Source organism: Castor canadensis, chromosome 17 (assembly GCF_047511655.1).
Source record: "Castor canadensis chromosome 17, mCasCan1.hap1v2, whole genome shotgun sequence".
Taxonomy (NCBI): Eukaryota; Metazoa; Chordata; class Mammalia; order Rodentia; family Castoridae; genus Castor; species Castor canadensis.
Genome location: NC_133402.1, coordinates 55,664,331 through 55,684,231, shown reverse-complemented (window position 1 = coordinate 55,684,231; position 19,901 = coordinate 55,664,331). Strand labels below are relative to the sequence as shown.

General features: G+C 42.2%; 1 protein-coding gene and 1 pseudogene across 3 annotated transcripts in view; one reads left to right on the top strand and one right to left on the bottom strand.

Moving 5' to 3' along the window:
- Positions 1 to 200: 200 nt before the first annotated feature.
- Positions 201 to 709, bottom strand: LOC109687717 (transmembrane protein 14C pseudogene; annotated as a pseudogene).
- A 3,899-nt stretch (positions 710 to 4,608) lies between these two features.
- Ryk (receptor like tyrosine kinase) overlaps positions 4,609 to 19,901 on the top strand; it is a 92,460-nt gene continuing 77,167 nt past the window's right edge. For all 3 annotated transcript variants that reach the window (XM_074059385.1, XM_074059384.1, XM_074059386.1), the window contains exon 1: positions 4,609 to 4,852. In XM_074059385.1, the coding sequence (XP_073915486.1) occupies positions 4,624 to 4,852 (229 nt within the window). In that variant the 5' untranslated portion in view covers positions 4,609 to 4,623. The remainder of the gene's footprint in view (positions 4,853 to 19,901) is intronic.

Here is a 19,901-nt window from a genome sequence, read left to right as displayed (position 1 = left end):
ATACAGAGAGAGGAGATGATGTCACACAAGAATCAAACCATATCAGGGGTCATTGAGGGCTCATGTTTGATACTAGCCATGAAGCTTTGTCTTCTTTTGTTTGTTTTTTGGTGGTCCTGGGGTTTAAAGTCAGGGCCTCATACTTGCAGGCAGATGCTCTACCACTTGAGCCACGCCCCCAGCCCTTACTTTTCTTAAGTAAAATGTCAGAATAAGTAAATGTGCTGCACTTCTTTCTCTAATACACTGATAATAGTGGAAGTTTGTAGATTTTTAATTCTTCATGAGTCCAAGCAGAGAAAGGACTACTATGGATGGGGTCTATTCAAAATATTAACTCCAAGTTTGACAATCATCAGCAAACTGGTGCCTGCAATTAAACCCGCAGGCATGAACTTTCCAGAGTTGTAGAATTGCATCCCCATAATGCCAGCCAAGGTCCCAGAAGCAGCTAGGAAAACCCACACGTTCCTGGGATGCTGAGACAGCTGGTAAGCACCCAGGCCTGCTAAGCCCCCAAAGAAGAGCCCAGCAGCCAAGGACGGCACACTACCTGCTTTTGCATAGCCAATAATCCCACCAGTAGCAACCAGTGCTGCATAGCCAAAGCCAAAATAATGGAAAGGCACTAGTGAGCCAGTGTCCTTCTGCATTGTTCTCTCACTTGGTCCAGACAAGAGACTACACCAGGCCTATACCTTTCTTGTGAAGGTCTAGGCCAGCAGTCTGGGGTGCACAAGACACAGAGCCAAGAAACCGAGGTCTTGATCAAGGTTTCCCCATTTCTTAAAAGAGAGTAAATAAAACACACATGTACACACACACAGAGTTGTGTTGAAATACATATGTCTCTAAGTAAATGACCAGAGAAGGGACTATAATAGCAAACACTATAGGGAAGGGAGATGAGGGTGTATGTGAAGCGTAATGCTCCTATTTTACTCCAGGTACTTTTTTGTTGCTTGGCTCTTTTACAATGCATATGTGTTAATATATTACTTGCTGACAGAGAGTGGCATTCTTCAATGATCCTTGCAAGGGAAGGAGCTATTTTCAGATCTTACAGCTACCCCTGTTGGTAACAGACCCTCCCCCGGCTCTGTGAGTTTATGGGCAGGGTGGGTGTTTATCCTTGTGTGCACCAGCCAAATACAATGAGCCTTTACCAGAGTCCATGTATGGAACACCTGTTACCCCCATAAGCTCACTCCCACACTGTCCTTGTACAGCCTACATCCACCTCCCCTGACCCCCTCATCTAAGGCTGACCATTTTTAGGAACAGTGAAGGAACAAGTCCTGACCATATTATTTTCTGGCCCTTCTCAAAAATGTCTCCTGGAAGAGAAGAATAAGGTCAACCACTGTGAGAAGAAAAACCAACAGTGGGGGTAGAGTGAAGAGTGTGGTCATTACTATGGCCTTCATCTCCCCCCAGGCGGAGAAACCTGAGGAGACTGAGGTCAGGGCTTCCCAGCATTTTCAAGCTGAGGCTTATTGAGCAACGTCAAAAGTTGCCACCCACACCTTTGCAGGGAGGGAGGAGACTTCCTCTTTAGGGATAATTTCAGTGGTATGAAGACTTTGTGAGACTAGGTGCCCTTGAGAAAAAAGGAGAGAGACCCTGGGAGCAGGTTCTTTCCCTGATGGTTTAGTAGACGCTTGCAATTTTAATCTCATTCAGAAGTTAACATGTGAATATACTGTGAAGGAGGTGAGAAATGAAGCCACGTGGATGTCAAAGGGAAGAACATTCCAGGCACAGGCCCCAAGTAGGACTCTGGTGCACTGAAAGAACAGCTAGGAAGCCACTGTGGCTGAAGCTGAATGAGAAGGAAGAGAGCAGGAAACAATGCTAGAAGGGAAGTCAGGAAGAGTTTGAGAACTGCCCTGACTCCTTTTAAGAACTTTGCCTTGTAGTCTAGATGAGTTGGGGAGTCGTTGACAGTCTGAAAACCAGTGAATGACATGACCAGACTGATGTTTCACAGGCGGGTTCTGGCTGCTGGCTGAGAACAGGCTGAAGGCCTAAGGGAGAAGGCAGGTGGGCCAGGAAAGAGGCACCTACAACAGACCAAAGAAAAGGTAAGAGTTGAACTTTTCTTAACGGGGCAACCAGCATCAGAATCACCTGGAGGCTTGTGAAGGCATACATTTCTCCCTTCCTGCCCTAGCTGCTCCCTCTGTGGGGCCCAAGAATTTGCATTTCTAAAATTCCCAAATGATAATGATTCTGTTGGTCTGGGAATCACACTTTGAGAAACACTAGCTTTTCCCTCACAGCACTAATAAAAACATGCAATAAACGGTTGTTGCTCGGATGTCCTCTAGGAAGCTCCTTGCTCACTTGTCCCCAGTGCTTAGTGTGACACCTGGCACGAATGTGTATTGAGCTCAGGCTGTGGGGCAGGCACTATGTCAGTGAATGACATTCTCAAGCATCCCTGGTCTGAACTGTTTGGAGGTAATTGGTTCATAGGAAGTGGTCATTGGAGGGAAAGGATTCTTAATGACAGCAATAATAACAGGTGTGACACCTACTAGTGTCTGCCCAGGTGTTTTATTTATAGCTTCGCCAATTAAAAGTCCTGCAAGTCAGGCCTTAGCACCGCTGGTTTATGAATGAGAAAACCAACGCTTGGAGAGTTTAAGTAATTTTCCCAAGGTCACACCATTAATAAACACTAGAACCTAGACAGGCCTGACTGACAGCTCTGTGCTCTTTATATCAAACTGCCTCAAGAAGCCACTGGCAAAACGAGATCTAAAAGTGTTAAAGGACATTTACAAGACAGGAGCTCCACACTTGGGGACTATTAGCCTGTTTCAAAAATTCAGTGTACATACCATTCTTTAAAAAACGTTCACACAGCATGTTCCTGGCCTCAAGTCCTTCCTGGCAAAGCCCTGGCTCCCTATGTAGAAGTGTCCTCCACAATAAAATTGTTTTTTCTGACTTTTGTGGCTTTGATTAATTCTCCTATGGCACATTTTTCTTTAGCCCTCACCAGCCTCCTTTGCCTCCTTTGGTGGGATGACAGGCACAGTATTCTGTGCTGGGGAGTTGAAGCTCAACAAAGGCAGGCCAGCTGATTCTAAAAGAAAACCAAGCTCCAGGACTTTGCTCATTAGCCTCTCTTTGCCTACTCTATTCTAGAGGATAAAAATAGCAGCCTCTTGGGCCTCACTGCAGATGGAACAACTGTGCACTGAAGCTGGGGCAGGGGAGAACACAGCTGCTCTCCAGAGGCAGTTGAGGTGGGAGTCTTGGGGTCAGGGCATGGACCTCCCCACAGGAACAAAGTGACCCAGGCCAGGCAGGGCCAAGGAAGGACACTTGGGAGGCTCCCTGACTGAGGGGCACCTGGAGCAAGTTTGATTGCTATAGTGGGCGGTTCACAAAAATAATTCACCAGCAGCTCAGACCTATATCCGTGATTCTTAACCTCTTTGGAGAGACAGGAGAAATGATGAAATGCATGTACCACATCTCTGTGTTCTCAAGCATACACGCATACACACAGGCAGATGTACACAGACACCAGCACACATCGACACATATACTTTTGCACACTCTTTTTTTTAATTGGGGGGCTGTTGACACCTGGCATGAACCACAGATTAATAACCCCAGATATAGGTTGATTATAGCTATGCAAATGAGTATAAGAAATAAAAATTTTGACTAGGACTGTTTGGGAAGCGGGGAGGGCAAAGGAGAGGATGATGGGGGGAGATTATGATCAAAGTACTTTGTATGTATATATGAAAATATAATAATGAAGCCCATTAAAATAGGTTTTAAAAGGGGGAAAGAAAGAGCAACAGAGGGGGGTGAATTCCATCAAAGTATGCATGTATGGAAATGTCACAATGAAACCCCTTTGTACAATACACACTAATGATACTAAATGGTAGTGACAAACTGACAAAAAAATAAAAATTTGTAACGTGTGAAAACAAGCTTTCTGGAAATTAAGTGTATAAAGTCTAACCTCACGAGAACAGACATGGAAATGTGGAAGCTGACCTCCGACAGTGGGATAAGGGTTATTTCTACTTATCTGCACGTTCTCACTAAACAAAAAAAAGCATGTTTCTATTTCGCAATCAGGCATTTCCGTGGACCTGGGGCGCCCACGCGGCCGCAGTCGGCCTTCCTGGACTCTCCAACGTGGAAGGAGGCTCACAGACAATGGACAAGCAAGCATGCGAATCGGCGACAACGCGAGGCCGGGACCAGCTCTTTTGGAGAGGGCTCCCCGCGAGACCTTCGCCCAGCCAGGGCGCTTTAAACCCGGGGGCTCCGGGCCCAGTCCGTCGAGCTCTGGGCGTGCGGCGCGTGCGTGCGCGTTCCCAGGACGGCGGCGCCGCGCACGCGCGCGCCCCCGCGGACAATCCCCTCCCCGCAGTGGACGATGCCGCCGAGGAGGAGGAGGAGGAGGAGGAGAAGGCGGCGGCGGGGGCGTGCTCCGGCGGTCTGAAGCGGCGGCTGGCTGCCACGGGCCGGCGGCGCGATGAGCTGGGCGGCCGCCCCCGGCTCGGGGCTGTGAGGGGCTCGGAGCCGGGGGTGGGCGGCGGCGGCTCGGCGGGCGGCCGACGCTCCTTCTGGGCGGCGGCAGCCATGCGCGGGGCGGTGCGGCCGGAGCAACCGGGCTGGGGGCGCCTCCCGGGGGCCCGCGGCCTGAGCGTCCCGCCGCCGCCGCCGCTGCTGCTCCTGCTTGTGCTGCTGCTGCTGCCCGCGCCCGGCACCGCCGCCGCCCGGGCCCCGCGGCTCCCGGCGCTGCCTCCCGCGTCCGCGGGGCCCAGCGTGAGCCTCTACCTGAGCGAGGACGAGGTGCGCCGGCTGATCGGTGAGTGGGGCCGCCGGGCCGGGGCGGGCACATCGGGCTGACCGCGCTGCTTCCGGTCCCCTCCCTGCGCCCTGGGGTCGCCTTGGGCCTTGGCCTCTGTCTGCAGTGCTGGCCGGGAGGTGTGGTCCCGGTCCCGGGTCAGCCACTGGGTTATCCTCCCTTCGCCCTGCGCACCCCTCGACCGCCGCGAGAGACCCGGATCCAGCCCCTTCCATCTTCCCAAAGCCCGCGGATCTCCGGGTCCCAGCCGCGGACCGCTTTCCTTCCCTTCCGCACCAAGTTTGTCCGACCCTCCGTTGTGCGCGTCACTTTAGGACCCAGCAGTTTGGATATTTGGAAGTTCGCGTTTTAGACTAAATTGGCAAACTCTTGGTTGTGGTTTTCATACCCCACTAGGCCACGCTGCTGTGTTAATAGTTTCTGGCTCCATACTTTTTCAAAAAAAAAAAAATTGAGAGAGGGGTAAGGTTATAAGGGCATTAAATGTTTGTGCAATCTCCAGATCTTGGAGCCAGTAATCATATTTTTGAATAGTGAACGGATCGCCAGGTAGCAGATCTTTTAGCTTCTGCAGAACCTTTTTGGTGTTTTGTTGGGTTCGTTGGAATTTGGATTGATCCTGCATTTTCACGCCACTCGCCTGTTTTGAATACCTTGAAGGGAAAGGAGAACTTGGCTTTGGGTCACTTGGTGGTTCTGTTTATCTGTTTGGTTTTGTCGTTTGGAGATTTAATTTGGAAAATGATGCTGCTCTCCATTTGGAACTTGAAGTAAGGACCGGCCCCCAAAAGGAAGTCTTTGATAGTTGCAGGCACATAGATGTTGGATTTTTTTGTATATTATGACAGCCCCTTCATTTCGTCTCAGGGTGTGGTGTTTGAGGGGAAAAGTTATTCTCTTAAACATCCATTATCTTAGTTTTATTTTAGTTTAAAAAAAAATTGGCAGTACTGGGGTTTGAACTCAGGGCCTCACGCTTGCTAGGCAGGCACTCTGCCACTTTGAGCCACTCCCCCAACCCTTAGTTTTTTTTTAAGGATGGAGGATCTTGAGGTCTGAGATCAACTCAGTGTTGAAATGAAATTGCTTTTAGCAGACTGTTTAGACATCGTTACATGAATGGATTTGTAGTCTTTAACCAGAGAAGAATTCTGTGTTTTTGTAATGTGCCCTTCTAAATCCTGTTTAAAGTCTAGCTGAATTAGCTGAATTTAGTCTGACGGAATTGAAGCTGAAAATGGAGTTAGTCCTGGAACATAGACTAAAGCTTAGGAAAAATAACAAATGGGTATAAATCAGTTCATATTATAGTAACTAGAATACTGATGTATTATGCATGCTTTTGTAAGGGTTTTTTGGTTAAAGGAATTTATATAATTTGTGACTGCTTACATATGTTTCTTCTCCCTTCTCAGCTAAGGGTGGTGATAGGGAATAGAAGACGGAGGATGGTATTAGTTTAGTCTTGTGTGTACCTGCCCCTACTGCTTTACATGTGTTACTTCTTTCTGATTTTCTGGTGATCCAGGTCTCATTATTCCCATTTTCTTTTTTTATTATTTATTCCCATTTTAGATATGAAAAAAGAGAAGCTTTAAGTAACTTGCTCAAGGTCACATAGTTTATATATATGTATATGAAATGTATATACAAATGAAAGTGTTAACATAGGCTGCTAACCAAGTTTTATTGAATGAATGAAGATATTGTGCATGTGGAAGTTTGATTATGGCACGGTGGAAAAGAAACCACTTGAAGTGATGTCTTTGTAAACCAGGAACTAATTTTTGTATCAGTGTTTGTAGCAAGGAAGATTCTGATTGATGAGTACATCCAGTGTGTGCCCAGCAATGGGCTGTGTGGGAATGGCAGCGGGAGCATTGCCTCCCTGAGCTTCTTCACCCAGCTCTGGGGTAAGAGGAACCCCTAGCAGTATTTTCTGTAATGCACATGAGTGGGTCTGTTATAGTGGGTCTTGAAGATTGTCCATCTTGCCAGATCCAGTTCCTTTCTTTCCATCTCTCTAATCCAGTCTACCTTTAAAAGACTCCCTGGCTCCCTCTGCACTGGGAAGAGCAAGTGGTGAGATTATACACAGACATGCCTCCTGAGAGTACTCAATGTGGTTTTCCGTGGAAACTATTATGGTGCTTAAGACTACTTGAAATACTAGGTTTGTACCATATTTTTTAATCCCTATGGGTAAAATGCCTTCTGAAAACTGGTACAAAAATTAACCATATTATAATATTTTTAAGACAATGAGTTTAGAATTCCAAGTAAGAAACTTATTATAAATTAAGTTGTAGTGACTGCTTTATACAGTGAACAAAACTGATTATATAGAGTAAGTTGTTTTAATCTAGTTAATATGTGGCACATTAAAAAAAAAGTAGCACTAAAAGGCTTAAAACAAACAAAAATGGTATCGTGCTTTTGGCCTTTATACATTATACTCTACTTTCCAGGGGTCACTGCTGTTTCAACACGTTCTTCTGTTTATTTTTTCCTGTTTTTCTTATTTCTAAACCAGTGTAGAGTTAGCATTTGACTTCCTAGTATCATAACTGAATTGTTGCCCTGTTTTTAATGCCTAAACTCTAGTGTATTTGCTGTAAAATCAGTATTCACATTATTGTGTGCAAAGATACTGCTTACTTCTAAATTAAATAGGGACCTATGATTGTTTTTTTCCTACACATTTTTGTTTTTCCCAGAGCAAATAATTTTGTGTTAAACTTTCTGTAGTTTTCTTTGTATATATGAACATATTTCCTCATTTACTTCAAGAAACATGGTAAGTGCCTTTTGATTTTTTTTTTTTTTTCCCCAGGTGGCATATCAAGTCATCTGATTGTTTCATGGGCTTTCTTCTTAGAGACTTTTTTTTTTTTTTTTTTTTTTGTACTGGGGTTTGAACTCAGGGCCTCATGCTTGCTAGGTATGTGCTGTACTGCTTGAGCCACTCCACCAGCCCTCATGTTTTAAAATTTTTACAATCCCTTTTTGTTCTTGGCTTCTATTTTATTATATCTTATTTTATGGGTATATTATTTTCATTTATCTCTTAGGTGTCTTTATGTTTAATATATTTTTGGTATTTCTCCTGCTTTCTTCTGTGTGGCTGTTCATTTTAGGATTCTTTTCTATATTTATGTAGGTCACAAAAACCTGGTGGTCCTTGGCTATAAATAATGAAGAAAGATGTTGAGAAGTCGATAGGAAGAAGAGAGCACATGTATGCTGGTGGTCTGGTGACTTTCTATGGATTGTGGGCAGACTTTTCATTGGAAATCTGCTCCAGATATCAGTCTCTTGGAGTCTTCTTTGGTACTGCTCAGTCAGTGTCTGAGAAGAAATCTCCAGAAACTCCCAACCTTTGGTGTGCTTGGTCATATACTGGCTACCAGGGTTTGGGTAACCTGATCGGAAGAGGAATGGAGGGCAGTAACCTTCTGGCTGTAGAGTGACAGTTTTCCTGCCTCTGACCCAAATTCCCCAGAAAAAACTTGAGGTCTCCTGCTGAACCTGGGTGTCCAGCTGCCTTGAATACTTGCCTAGCAGCTCACCTTGTCAGGCCTGAGCTTCAGATCAGCCTGTGATGCCTCCTTGACACCTCTGGGGCTGAACCTCTCAGGGTTCTGAGGGGCAGTGATTATTCCTAACTGCTTCCCATCTTACAAAAGTCTGTTGAAGCATTTGTTCTGTTGTCTTTCCCTTTCTGTTTGTCCTGTTATTTAATGTCTTTGTGATTCCTTTCTGTCATTTCAGAAGAGTTATGGATACAAGCTGGGGATAAAGGCTTGGCCACTCTGTGATGTGTAAATGACAGTTAAGCTTGAGCTTTAGCTTCTGATGATTTAAAGGGGCAGTTTTTCTGTAAGGACAGTTTTAAGAGAGTAACTGGTGGTTTCGTTGGTAGTGGACAGAGTAGCAGTGCTTTGCCTGTGGCAAGCACAAAAGTGGTCCTTGTGTTAGGTATGTATTTCCATTTTATACGTGAGTGTCTTGGGTTGCTAAAACAAAATATAAACAGGTTGCTTTACAAACAAAAGAATTTATTTCTCACAGTTCTGGAAGCTGGGAGATCCAGATTAGAACACTGTGGGTTTGGTATTTGGTGAGGGCCTGCTTTCTGGTGCACGGACAGCCCCTGTGCTATGTGCTCACGTTGTGGAATGGGCCTTTCATACAAGGGCATTTACTAAACCCATTCATGAAGATTTTGTCCTTATTACCTAATCACCTCCCAAAAGATCCTGCCTACTTGTGCCATCACCGAGATTAAGATTTCAAGATAAGACTTTGGGGAAGACATAAAGATTTAGACCATAGCACTGAGGAAACAGACTTGGGGTAAGTCTATACCTAGCTCAGTTCCTTGGTATTGAGGCATGCAGTCCTGATGGAAGCCCATCTGTTCTGAAGACTCCCAAAGCTTCCAGAGCTTTTTATCTCTGTGTGGCTTTCCTGTGTCCCCAGGTCCTATTTCTTTGCGCTCTTTTACTGTCCTTAACAGACTGCAGTGTAGGCACCCATTTCCTCATTCTAATGGTGTAGACCTTGATGTGGGGGGGTCTTTGGAACAGTGAGTAGAGGGCCAGGCTTTGACTCAATCCTGTTTGAATCTGGGATCCATACTATCTTTTTGTCAACTCTGGAGTAGCTGCAGTTAACAAAATACTCAAGGAGTAGAATCTGTAAGCCTGCTGCCACATGTGCTTGTTTGTGGTCTTGATTATTATCTATGTACTCCCATGTTTGCTATGATAGTAGTGAACTCCATATTGGCAGAGCAGTGCCAAGGTTAGGGAATAAAATGCTGGTGGGTGGGAGGTATGGTATAAGCTTGTTATGATGACAGTGATGGTGGTGATAGGAATTTGTGGTTTCTAGGGGTCAAGATTTCTGGAAGTAGACTGTCTCTCCCACTAGTCAGAAATTCACTTTGGATAGCTTGAATCTTCTTTCAGAATAAATGCCTTCTGGAACAGTTAGCTTGTTCACATCTTATTTAAAATCATTCTAAGCTAGTTTAGCTTGTTGCTCTCCAAAGCAGTCTGGACAAATAAAATTTAAAGCCAAAGCAAGTCTCATATAGTGTGGTAAAAAATGGTGATTAAAAATACTAGATTCCTCAAGAAGCTGAGAATTTTGTAAGGAGACTGTAAGTATCTATGATTATAACACTGAAATAAGAGTAATATTGCTGATTGATACAAGTTACAGTAGTGATTACTTTTTGACTGTGATTCATATAAATAAATTATTATAGGCATGATTGTCTTTTAATGTGATTGATGTAAGTATTTTTGTAGGAGTGATTACTTTTGAGAGTGAAGAGAGGCTTAGAGATTTAGAGAAGATGTCCCAGAAAAGAAAACATTTGTGTCTGAACTTGAAGGATGAGCTGAACAGACAGAAGAGAGGACTGCTTCAGGCCAGGCAGAGAAGATGTCATGAACAAAAGCATAGAAGTATGACAGTAAATGTGTATAAAGCCAAGGAGTAGACCAAGATGGGAAAAAATAGCAAAGCCAGGGAGTGGCAGACTATAAACCTGAGAGGTAGGTTGAGATTGGATTAGGAATTTGAACTTTATCTTGCAAGGGAGGAGAGGCTGTTGAAGAATTTACAAAAGGGAAGTACATAGTCAGGACTGGGTTATAGAACAGATAACTTTGGCCCCAGTGAAAGGGTGTCCTAGAGACTCTAAAGCTGGCCCTGGCAAGTAGTATTCAGCCTTGAGACCAGTGGGATCAGTTGGGGCAGTTGAAGAGGTGGGGTGGATAGGTGAGGAATTTGCAGACTTACTAGAGGAGGCTAAAGAAATAGGCAAAGGGGTGGAGATGGGGGGGTAAGTCCCAGGAATTAAGATTTCAGATTTGGGCTTTGGTTTGAGCCAAAGGACCCTCTCCTTCTGGGAGAAGTGATTGAGGGAAGGAAAAATGAAATGAACCATGTGTTGCTCCCTTCCTCTCTCCTCTCTCCACTTATATCTCAGGCCAAATGCCTGGGAAGGGTATCTTCTCTGCTGATAGGATTGGCATAACCTGCCAAGGGTCCTGATACTGGGATCCTGGAGGTGTAGGCAGGGGCTGGGGAGGCATTGGTGGAAAGGGTTAGCACCCTGCAGCAAGCCGTAACCCTGGGTATTTTGGGTAGGATTGGTGGTATTGACACAGCTTTAATTTGAGCCCATGTGTTCTTCATTGGGAGAGCAAGGCTGAGACATTGTGCAATTGTGGGTTTGAGGTTATTTTTTTTTTCTACACATGTGGGGGAAAATTCTGTCCAATTATGGCTAAACTTGTACCCTGTGAGTCACATCCTGAGTTAATGAGTTAGTTCTGAAGGTGCTGCTTGAAATGCTGCTTGGGTTTTAAGGATCACTTTAGCAACAATTGAAACATGCATATTTATTCAAGCACTCTTGAATTGAGAAGTTCCACAGCATTACTTTTGGGGTTTTGATGCAGTTATGCCAGTGTTCTGAAAAATCTTGTGAGTTGTACATCCTAAGACATAACTAAAACTTGTACATGAAACAGAACCTTGGCTATATTAAAAGTATACTGTTTTGTGTTTTCCTTGGTTGACGTAAATATTTTCTAATCGCGATGTTATTAAACATCTCTCATTGTGTAGGATCTCTTAAAAGTGGTATGTGCCAAAACAAATATTGAGTACATTGCTGAGGTACCTAGTAAACACTTCCATTTTGCTGTTCCAGCAATGACAATATTGAGTGAATTTCATATTCATTCTTACATAAATTTTAAGCCAGACTTTGAAAACACATGTCTCTAGTTAGGTGTCACCTGTAATTTAGAGAGAAGGAAGAGTAACATCTTTCTGTATGCTAGGTATTTCTATGTGTTCTCATAAATAACTGTAGGAAGTAGGTGGCATGGACTTTGTTTTCTAAATAGATAAAACCAAGGCTTTGAAAAATGACAGGATTTGCTAGAGGTCTCAGGTGTATGGGGCTATGTGACTGCGAAGTGTATGCTGTCTCCACTGTGCTGTCTCTCAGGATTAGCAGGATGCTTAGTGTTTAACCAGAATTATGTGAGGAGCCGAAACCAAATGCAGATTCCTAGATATACCCTGAGCAGTTCGTTTAGTTGATTTACATGGGGGTCACTAAATTAGCCTTTTGGCTTTTTAATGCCATGCTTAATTGATTATAAAATGTACAGTTTTCCCACATCTGAACATCCCTGATAAAGGAATCATTTTATCACTGGGGAGTCATCAGTTAATTGACTGCTTTTTTTCCCTAGTGGCACAAGAGTGATACACTTTAGGTAAAATGAAATATATCATCAAAAGGTAGTATTGTAACAGGAACATAGACATAACTTGCCATCTTTGTATTTATGTGTGTGTGTGTGTGTGTGTGTATGTGTGTATGCCTGGCACAACTGTCTTTCAGAACTGTAAAGCTCCCTGGAAGTATTTGTTATTTGTTGGTGTTAGTGATTGTGTAGTAATGTTCTTATAAGGAGATCCTCTGATGGGGTAAGATACCGTCATTAGGTTAACAGCTCTGGCAGTTCACTTTTCAGCTATGGCATTGCTGTCAAAGAGAAGTGTCAATGGTTCTCAGTCTTTTTTTGTGACAGCCTTGGGCCTTTTCCATAGACAAAGGTATGCCTTGCCTCACATACTAAGTTTTGCACACTATAAGCAAAAGTTCTTAGATTTTGGGGGCCTTGTAAGGATCCTGCTGGAAAGTTTCTGGTTTATCTGAGTCCCACAAAAGCTACCATCTGTCATATTTTGTGTTGTGACCTATGTGAAATTACAAAAATTTGTGTTCATTAAGAATTCACTCTGGCCAGGAACTGTGGCTCGTGTCTATAATGTCTGTTACTCCAGAGGTGGAGATTAGGAGATTTGCAGTTCCAGAGTAGCTCAGGCAAAAAGTTAGTGAGACCCCCATCTCAATGAAAAAGCTGAGAGTGGTTTTGAGCTCCTGTCATCCCATCTACTCAGGAAATATAAATAGAAGGACCACAAACACAAAACCAAACCAAACCAAACCAAACCAAACCGTGAGATCCTACTTGAAAAAAAAAAAAAAAAACTAAAGCAAAAAAAAGGGGTGGGGCTTGGCTCAAGCAATATAGTGTCTTCCTAGTAAGTCTGAGGCCTTGAGTTCATTCCCCAGTACTGCCAAGAAGAAAACAACAACAAAAGAATTCATTAAAAAATAATTCACTGTTACAATGTTATATGGGTTTTGACAGATGGCATAGTGTTCTCTATCTACCATAGTATAATACGGAGTAGTTTTACCTCCCTAAAAAGCCAGTGAAGGAGGCATTTATATTTATATATACCCCCCTTTATATTTTAAATAAGTGTGTTTTTAAAAATGCATGCATTGTTGGGGTTGGAGCTCAGTGGTAGAGCACTTGCCTAGTATGCATGAGGCCCTGGGTTCAAGCCCCAGCATGGGGCAGAGGGATAAAATGTATTATAGAAAATTTCCAGGATTCAAAAGTAGACAGAATAGTATAATGATTCTTTATGTATCCATTATTCAGCTTCAACGATGATCATCTCAAGGCCAATTTTGCTTCATCTATACTACCCCCCCACTCACTGTATTCACTCTCCCTTCCCAGCTTACATTATTTTGAGCAAACTCAGACGTAAAATTTCATAAAAGATATTTCTGTATCTATATCTAAAGATATATTTGTCTTAAAGATAAGTACTTGTAAAAATATTTACAATAACCATTATTGTACCTAAGAAATAAAGAATGATATTAAGCTGAGATTTCCTTTTTTTTTCCAGGCAGGTGCTTTTTGCCACTTGAGTCACTCCACCAGACCAAGATTTTCCTGATTTATAAATAAGTGTGTATTCAGAGAGTCTTATCTGCCATCTGATCCTCTTATTCCTGTCCCCCACTGTACTACCTGTTTAGTTTCGTTGGTGCCAAAGTCTTTCTCACCTGCATTAGATGCCTACTCTGCCTCACATGGCTGGAGCATTCTAGATCTCAGCTTAAACTGTCACCTTCTCAGAGAGCTTTGTCTTTTTAGGGTTAATGTTACCACTGTGTTTTGTGACCTTTAAGTATCTAGCACATTTTTGGTTGCATGTGCCTCCCCCATAGGAAAGTTATTCTGTTTGAGTAGAGACCTCTTATGTTGTTCCACTCTGTATCTCTAGCAACCTCAAACAGTATCTGGCATGTAGTAAGTGTTCAGTAAAAGTTCAGGATACATTTTGTTTTGATACACCAGCCTGTGCCTTACTGTGCCCATCACCCTGCTGATCATTTCCCATTGTTTTCTAAGGTAACAAAGGGGAAATTGGACTGAATTGACACTTACTGCTGAAAGTTTACATACATTAGTTTTTGATAGCTTATTTTCTTTGAAGTTGCCTAGTTATCCCAAGTCTCTGTTGTATTACAACTTCACCTCCCTGTAAGGTATGGCCCATGTTGGCGTCCACAGCTCCGTACCCTGTGTAAGCTGACTTGTGTTATTCTACCCATCGCAATTTCTCTCTCCTCTGCTACACTGAGGCCAGTATGTGTCATGGCCTGACACATAGAAATCTCTCAGTAGACTGTGGTTCACACTACAGCTAAAGAAGGTGAAGTATTCTGATGAAAACTTTCTCAAAGCTGGGAAATAAATTTTTTTTTTTCTGAAATACCTACCCTCTGTTAATCTTATGCAGTGTATTTTTTGTCTAGTACATTGTAGTTTTCATTTCTAGAAAATTGGTTTGGGTCTTTTTGTATCTTCTACGTTTCTCCTTAACTTTTTGACCAGGTGGAGTCCATCTTAGTTTTTTCAGTTGATTTATCTGTATGTGTTTTTCTTGTTTCTTTGTAATTCTTTGCATTCTGGTTTTTACCTTTCTGGGTGGTAAGTATTTTTATATTCTTGTAAATGTTCTTGAGTTTTGTTCTGGGATGCACTTGGAAACAGTGTGAGCCATTCAGGTCTTGCTGTTGAGACTTGTTGGATGGTGTGCACATGTGTGTAAGTGGAAAAATGAGACCTGTTAAAATTATTCCAGGAATGGGGAGGGGGGGCGGGGAATAAAGGAGAATGATGGAGAGGCTGAATTCAACTATGATACATTGTAAGAACTTTTGTAAATGTCACAATGTACCCTCAGTATAATAATAAATTTTTTAAAAAAAATGAACAAATCAATGATGAATAAGGTAATTTATTCAGTAATAGTCTTACATCAAAGGAAAAAAAAAAGGCTTGTTGTATGGGACAGGAACAGTGCTCAGTATAGCTCTAATTAGTCCCACTACTGAGTTAAGACCCTCCTGTGTGCTTTCCCTGATGGACTGTGAAGCATGAGGTCCAGTCTGACTGGTGGAAATGACTCCACATTCTAAGTGCTACATACTTACTGTTCGCTTTTTGCTTCCTCTGACCTTGTGTAGTTTCCTTACATGAATGCTCTGTTCAGTTCTCAGCTGAATACTGGAGGGTACCCCTCTGCAGAGCTTGGATTTCTCTCTCCACTTAGCTCTCCTTTCTGGTAATTCGTTCTGTATACTCTAGCTGTGTTCATGTTTCTGGACTTTACTTTTGTCTTCTCAAAGTTATAGAACTTACCTAGGGGCTCCTCTCTTTCAAGGATCACTATTTGTTGGCTGTTGCTCAGTGTTTGGTGTTTTTTTTTTTTTTTTCTTTTTCCTTTTTTGTTTGATGATGCTTAGTGTCTTAAACTGGTGTTTCCATATATTTTGTCTGTTTTTTGGTTATTTCGAATGAGAGGGTTAATCTGGTCCTTATTATTCTAGCTTGTACATAGAAGCCAAAATGATTGAGAATTGTATTTATATTGTTTGTGTCTTCCCTAAAGTTGTTTAATTCCTTAAAATATTTATTAAAGGAGAAAATTTAGTACAATTCAAAGAAACTATGTTTAATATTTGTATATGTATGTAGGTATGTAGTAGATAATATTGTGTGGGAGGGTATTGGATTTGGAATTTGCATATTTGAGTTTTATTTCCAAGCCCTCCTTCTGCTATTTGTGGGTACGCATGCGATTAGTGTTTCGGTGTGCCCTGCAGCAGATATGGAAATGGGATGCTCATGAATGTGCAACAGGAGTGCTGTTAGCACAGATACTATTATGTATACCTATGAAAATGCTGCATAATCCTCAAAGCAATTTATATTAGTCAGTGGTGGGCATTTGCATGTTTTGGAATTAAAAATCAATATCCAAAATATTTCAGGCTGCCTCCTTTCAAACTGAGACTGTCTTCCACTAAGGCAAGCCAGGCCTCACACCCTTTTGGTCCTGAGACAGTGCTTGGCAGTCAGCTGCAAGGAGACATGTAAGGGAATATCCTGAACCCCCTTAGGAAAAGCTGGGCACCTGTAGACCCTGAGTACCTTTCCTGGTTTTGCGACTTCAGGAAGAAAATGTGCTCTGTGGTCAAAACCAATAGCTCACTCATAAACAGTCCACTGGAGTGGCCATTATTTGGCACTACTTTAATAGACTAAGCCATAGAATATTAGACATCATCAGGATTTAGGTATCATTTGGTTCTTTGTCAAAGCAACACGTATTCAATTATTTATTGTGTATACAAGACCTTATTTTAGGAACATGGGACATACTTTTGGTGAATAAGACAGATAAAGGTGCCTGCCCTCACGGAACTAACTTGGTAGAGAGCTGGCTAAGTGATTTGCCTTACGAAAAAAATTCAGGTAGCTTTGGAAAGTATTCCCAAGATAGTACTCTGCTATCCTGTTGCCGCCAGTAGAAACACAAGGGATGTGCTTTGAGTCACACCTGCCAACTCCATGGTCCTGACCACCTCTAAGGCTGAGGCAAAGTGTGCTTCTCTTAGGTGGTGGTCATGAAAGAAGTCAATGATTATGCTGTCAGACTGTTACAGAGCTGTACCTGTGGTACATGTGTCAGCTAGTCAAATCATTTTCTTCTTTTAGGTCAGGGACCAATTATTGTTCAGTGTATCTTCTACATAGCTGGAAAATTCTGATTCTAGGGCTGAGCATGGTTTGTATTTTATGTTTCAGTCTGATTGTATATCTGCTACTGTTCTTGGATAGGATTTGGGGAGTACCTTTTAACATCTTTGGGGGGAAATTCTTCTGTAAAGTTTTGTTTGATGATACGTACATAGTCATTGGATGTGAAATCTTATTCTCCATCCTGCATTGTTGTCTAAGCTCTCTTTAGAAATTCTTTGCCATCTGCTACAGTATTATCAGTTGGGGGAAGGTGACACACAGAGCATACATTTGAGTTATCCACTTGAAATTCAGTGACTATACTGTTTTCTTCTTCCAAAGGTACTAGAAAAGCAAACCTGAGCACAGCTGTAGCTTTGGGTTTTCATTTTCAGGGATCACAGAATTACTATGAAAATTAAGTTCTGATGCAATCTCTGGAGGATGGTGAAGAGGAAACACTTAGTAAGTGATCTTTTTGTAGGTTGGTCTCTTAAAAAGTATTGCCAAGCTAGGCATTGGTAGCTCACCCCTGTAATCCTAGCTACTTAGGAGGCTTAGATTAGGAGGATCATGGTTCAAGGCCACCCTAGGCAAACAGTTTGTGAGACCTTTAAAATAAGTAGAGCAAAATGGGCTGGAGGTGGGGCTCAAGTGGTACAATACCTGCTTTGCAAGTGCAAAGCCCTGAGTTCAAACCTCAGTCTCACCAAAAACAGTAATACCAAATAATAGCTAGAATTCCTGTGGATTGTTTCTCAGTGAGCTATTGGTTTTGACCACAGAGTATATTTTCTTTCTGAAGTCTCAAAGCTAGGAAAGGTGTTCAGGGACTGCAGGTGCCTGATTCTTCCTCAGGATCAAGATTCCCTTCTATGTCTCTTGCGTGTGATTGCCAGGGGCTGTCTCAGGACCAAAAGGGTGGGGTGGCCTGCCTTGTTTTAGTGGAGGCCAGTCTTAGTCTGAAAGAAGGCAGCCAGAAACAAAAGTGGTGGAGAGTGGGGAAATACTGATATGTCTTCTGTTGTTGCTTTGTGTGTTCTTTCTCTTAAAAACTTTTTAAGTTCTCGTATTCTCTGTATGCAAATAAACACTTGCAATTCAGTTCTGTCAAGACATTTAAAGTTGATGGAGAACCTTACATATGAGCCATGTATGTGACCGTATGAATATATTTGAGAAAAATACTGAATGTAGCAGAATAGTACATGAAAAAAATCTTACTTAATCTGTAAGATTATTGCTTGAAGAGCTATAGGTTGCCCGTGGCTCATACCTGTAATCCTACCTACTCAGGAGGCAAAGAGTAGGAGGATTGGGGTTTGACATCAGCCCTGGGCAAAACGGTTTGTGAGACTTTACCTCAAAAATGCTTAACACAAAAAAGGGCTGGTGGAATGACTGAAGGGCTAGAGCACCTGCCTAGCAAGAATGAGGCCCTGAATTCAAACTCCAGTGCTGCCAAAAAAAAAAAAGAGCTGTAGGACTTGAAGACTTCGGTACATTATTAGAGGGAAGGATGCACCTTTCCTGTGGTCTAACATTTGTCACTCCCTGCTTATAATGTGGTTAAATATTAAGTCTCAGTAAATTTTCTAGATATAATCTGAACTTACTTATTTCATCTTATTAGTTCCATAAATTAGAAATACTTGAATTAAGATCTCATTTATTTTCCTTGAGCATTGACTGAACTAGGTTTAGTATATATTAATTTATCTTTTTTTCTGATTAATGACTCATGTATCACTGTCCTCAGACCTAGAAGATTTCTTGGCTAAATGAATTTTTAAAGTTGACGGGTTTATGGAATTTATGAATGCTATCATAGAATAATTGTGTTTTGGCTGGCATTTGGAAATGTCGGATGATATCGTAGAATAATAGAATTTTGTGGCCTAAATTCTTTGTCTTGTAGTTCGAAAAGTTGTTATCTAGAGAAGGTGGTTAGGTAATTGATTGCCAGAGGTCACTCAGCTGCTTAGTAGCAAAGCCAGGAACAGAAGTCAGAACCTGCTTTAGTTCTGTCTACATCACTTTCATTTTCTTGCCTTAATTGGTTCCTGACAGTTTCTTTAAAATCCATTTCCTTTAAAGCCCGTCTCTGCTGTAGTTGCTTTTTACCAACAGCCAGTCAGCCCTTCATGCATCTGACATTTGAGTAGCTAGGAATACACTAAGGCCTAGCCCTTCCTGTGAGGTGTGCAAGGAAGGCAGACATGTGAGCAGCTGTCTAAAATACATTTTGTAAGGGCTGTAAATGTCACTGTTTCTATAAAAGGAAATGTTTTGCTGGTTTGCTACTCATCAACCACACTTGCAGTATTGGGAAACCAAGAGTTAACTTTTAAAATCATTCAGAAAAAAATTAAACTACTGAGTTATTCATATTTAAGCTAGATAGGCCAGGTGATGAACATCAGTTTTGAAATAAGTTTGAATTTTTCTTGATGAGTCTTAAGAGTTTTGCAGAAGTAACTTTAGTTTTTCAGCATTGAATTTGGGTCATTTAAAAATAAAATTATGAACAAATGTCATACTTTCTAGCAAGAGTGCAGCATTTCTACTTGGCAGTAAAATTTAAATCTAGTTAATGTAATTCAACAGCTGGGCTGTTTTTCATCCTAAGTCAGGGTAAAAATATGCTTTTCAATGACAAAATATTACCTCTTTAGGGCATGGCTATCTGCTTTCATTCTTGTCCAGTTTTTAGCAGATCCCTCTCTACCTTCCACTCTCTGTGCTTTGTCCTCTTTTCTTTTGGCCCCTCCCATTTTGTGCTGTGGCGTTCCAGTTCTGTTTTGAGCTCTCCTGTGACTCTTCATAGTTCTTTTTTCTCCTCAGTTTGACTGAGTCTCGTGATAGTTTCTTTGTAGTCTTTCCAGTCACTGCAAGCCTTGTTATTAGACTCCCTTCCCTTTTGTGGCACAGGGACCAGTTTTGTTTTGTTTTGTTTTGTGCGGGGAGGGCATCTTACTATGTTGCGTAGCATAGCCTTGACCTTAGGGGCTCAAGCAATCCTCCTATCTAAGTTTCCAACTTCTGGGATT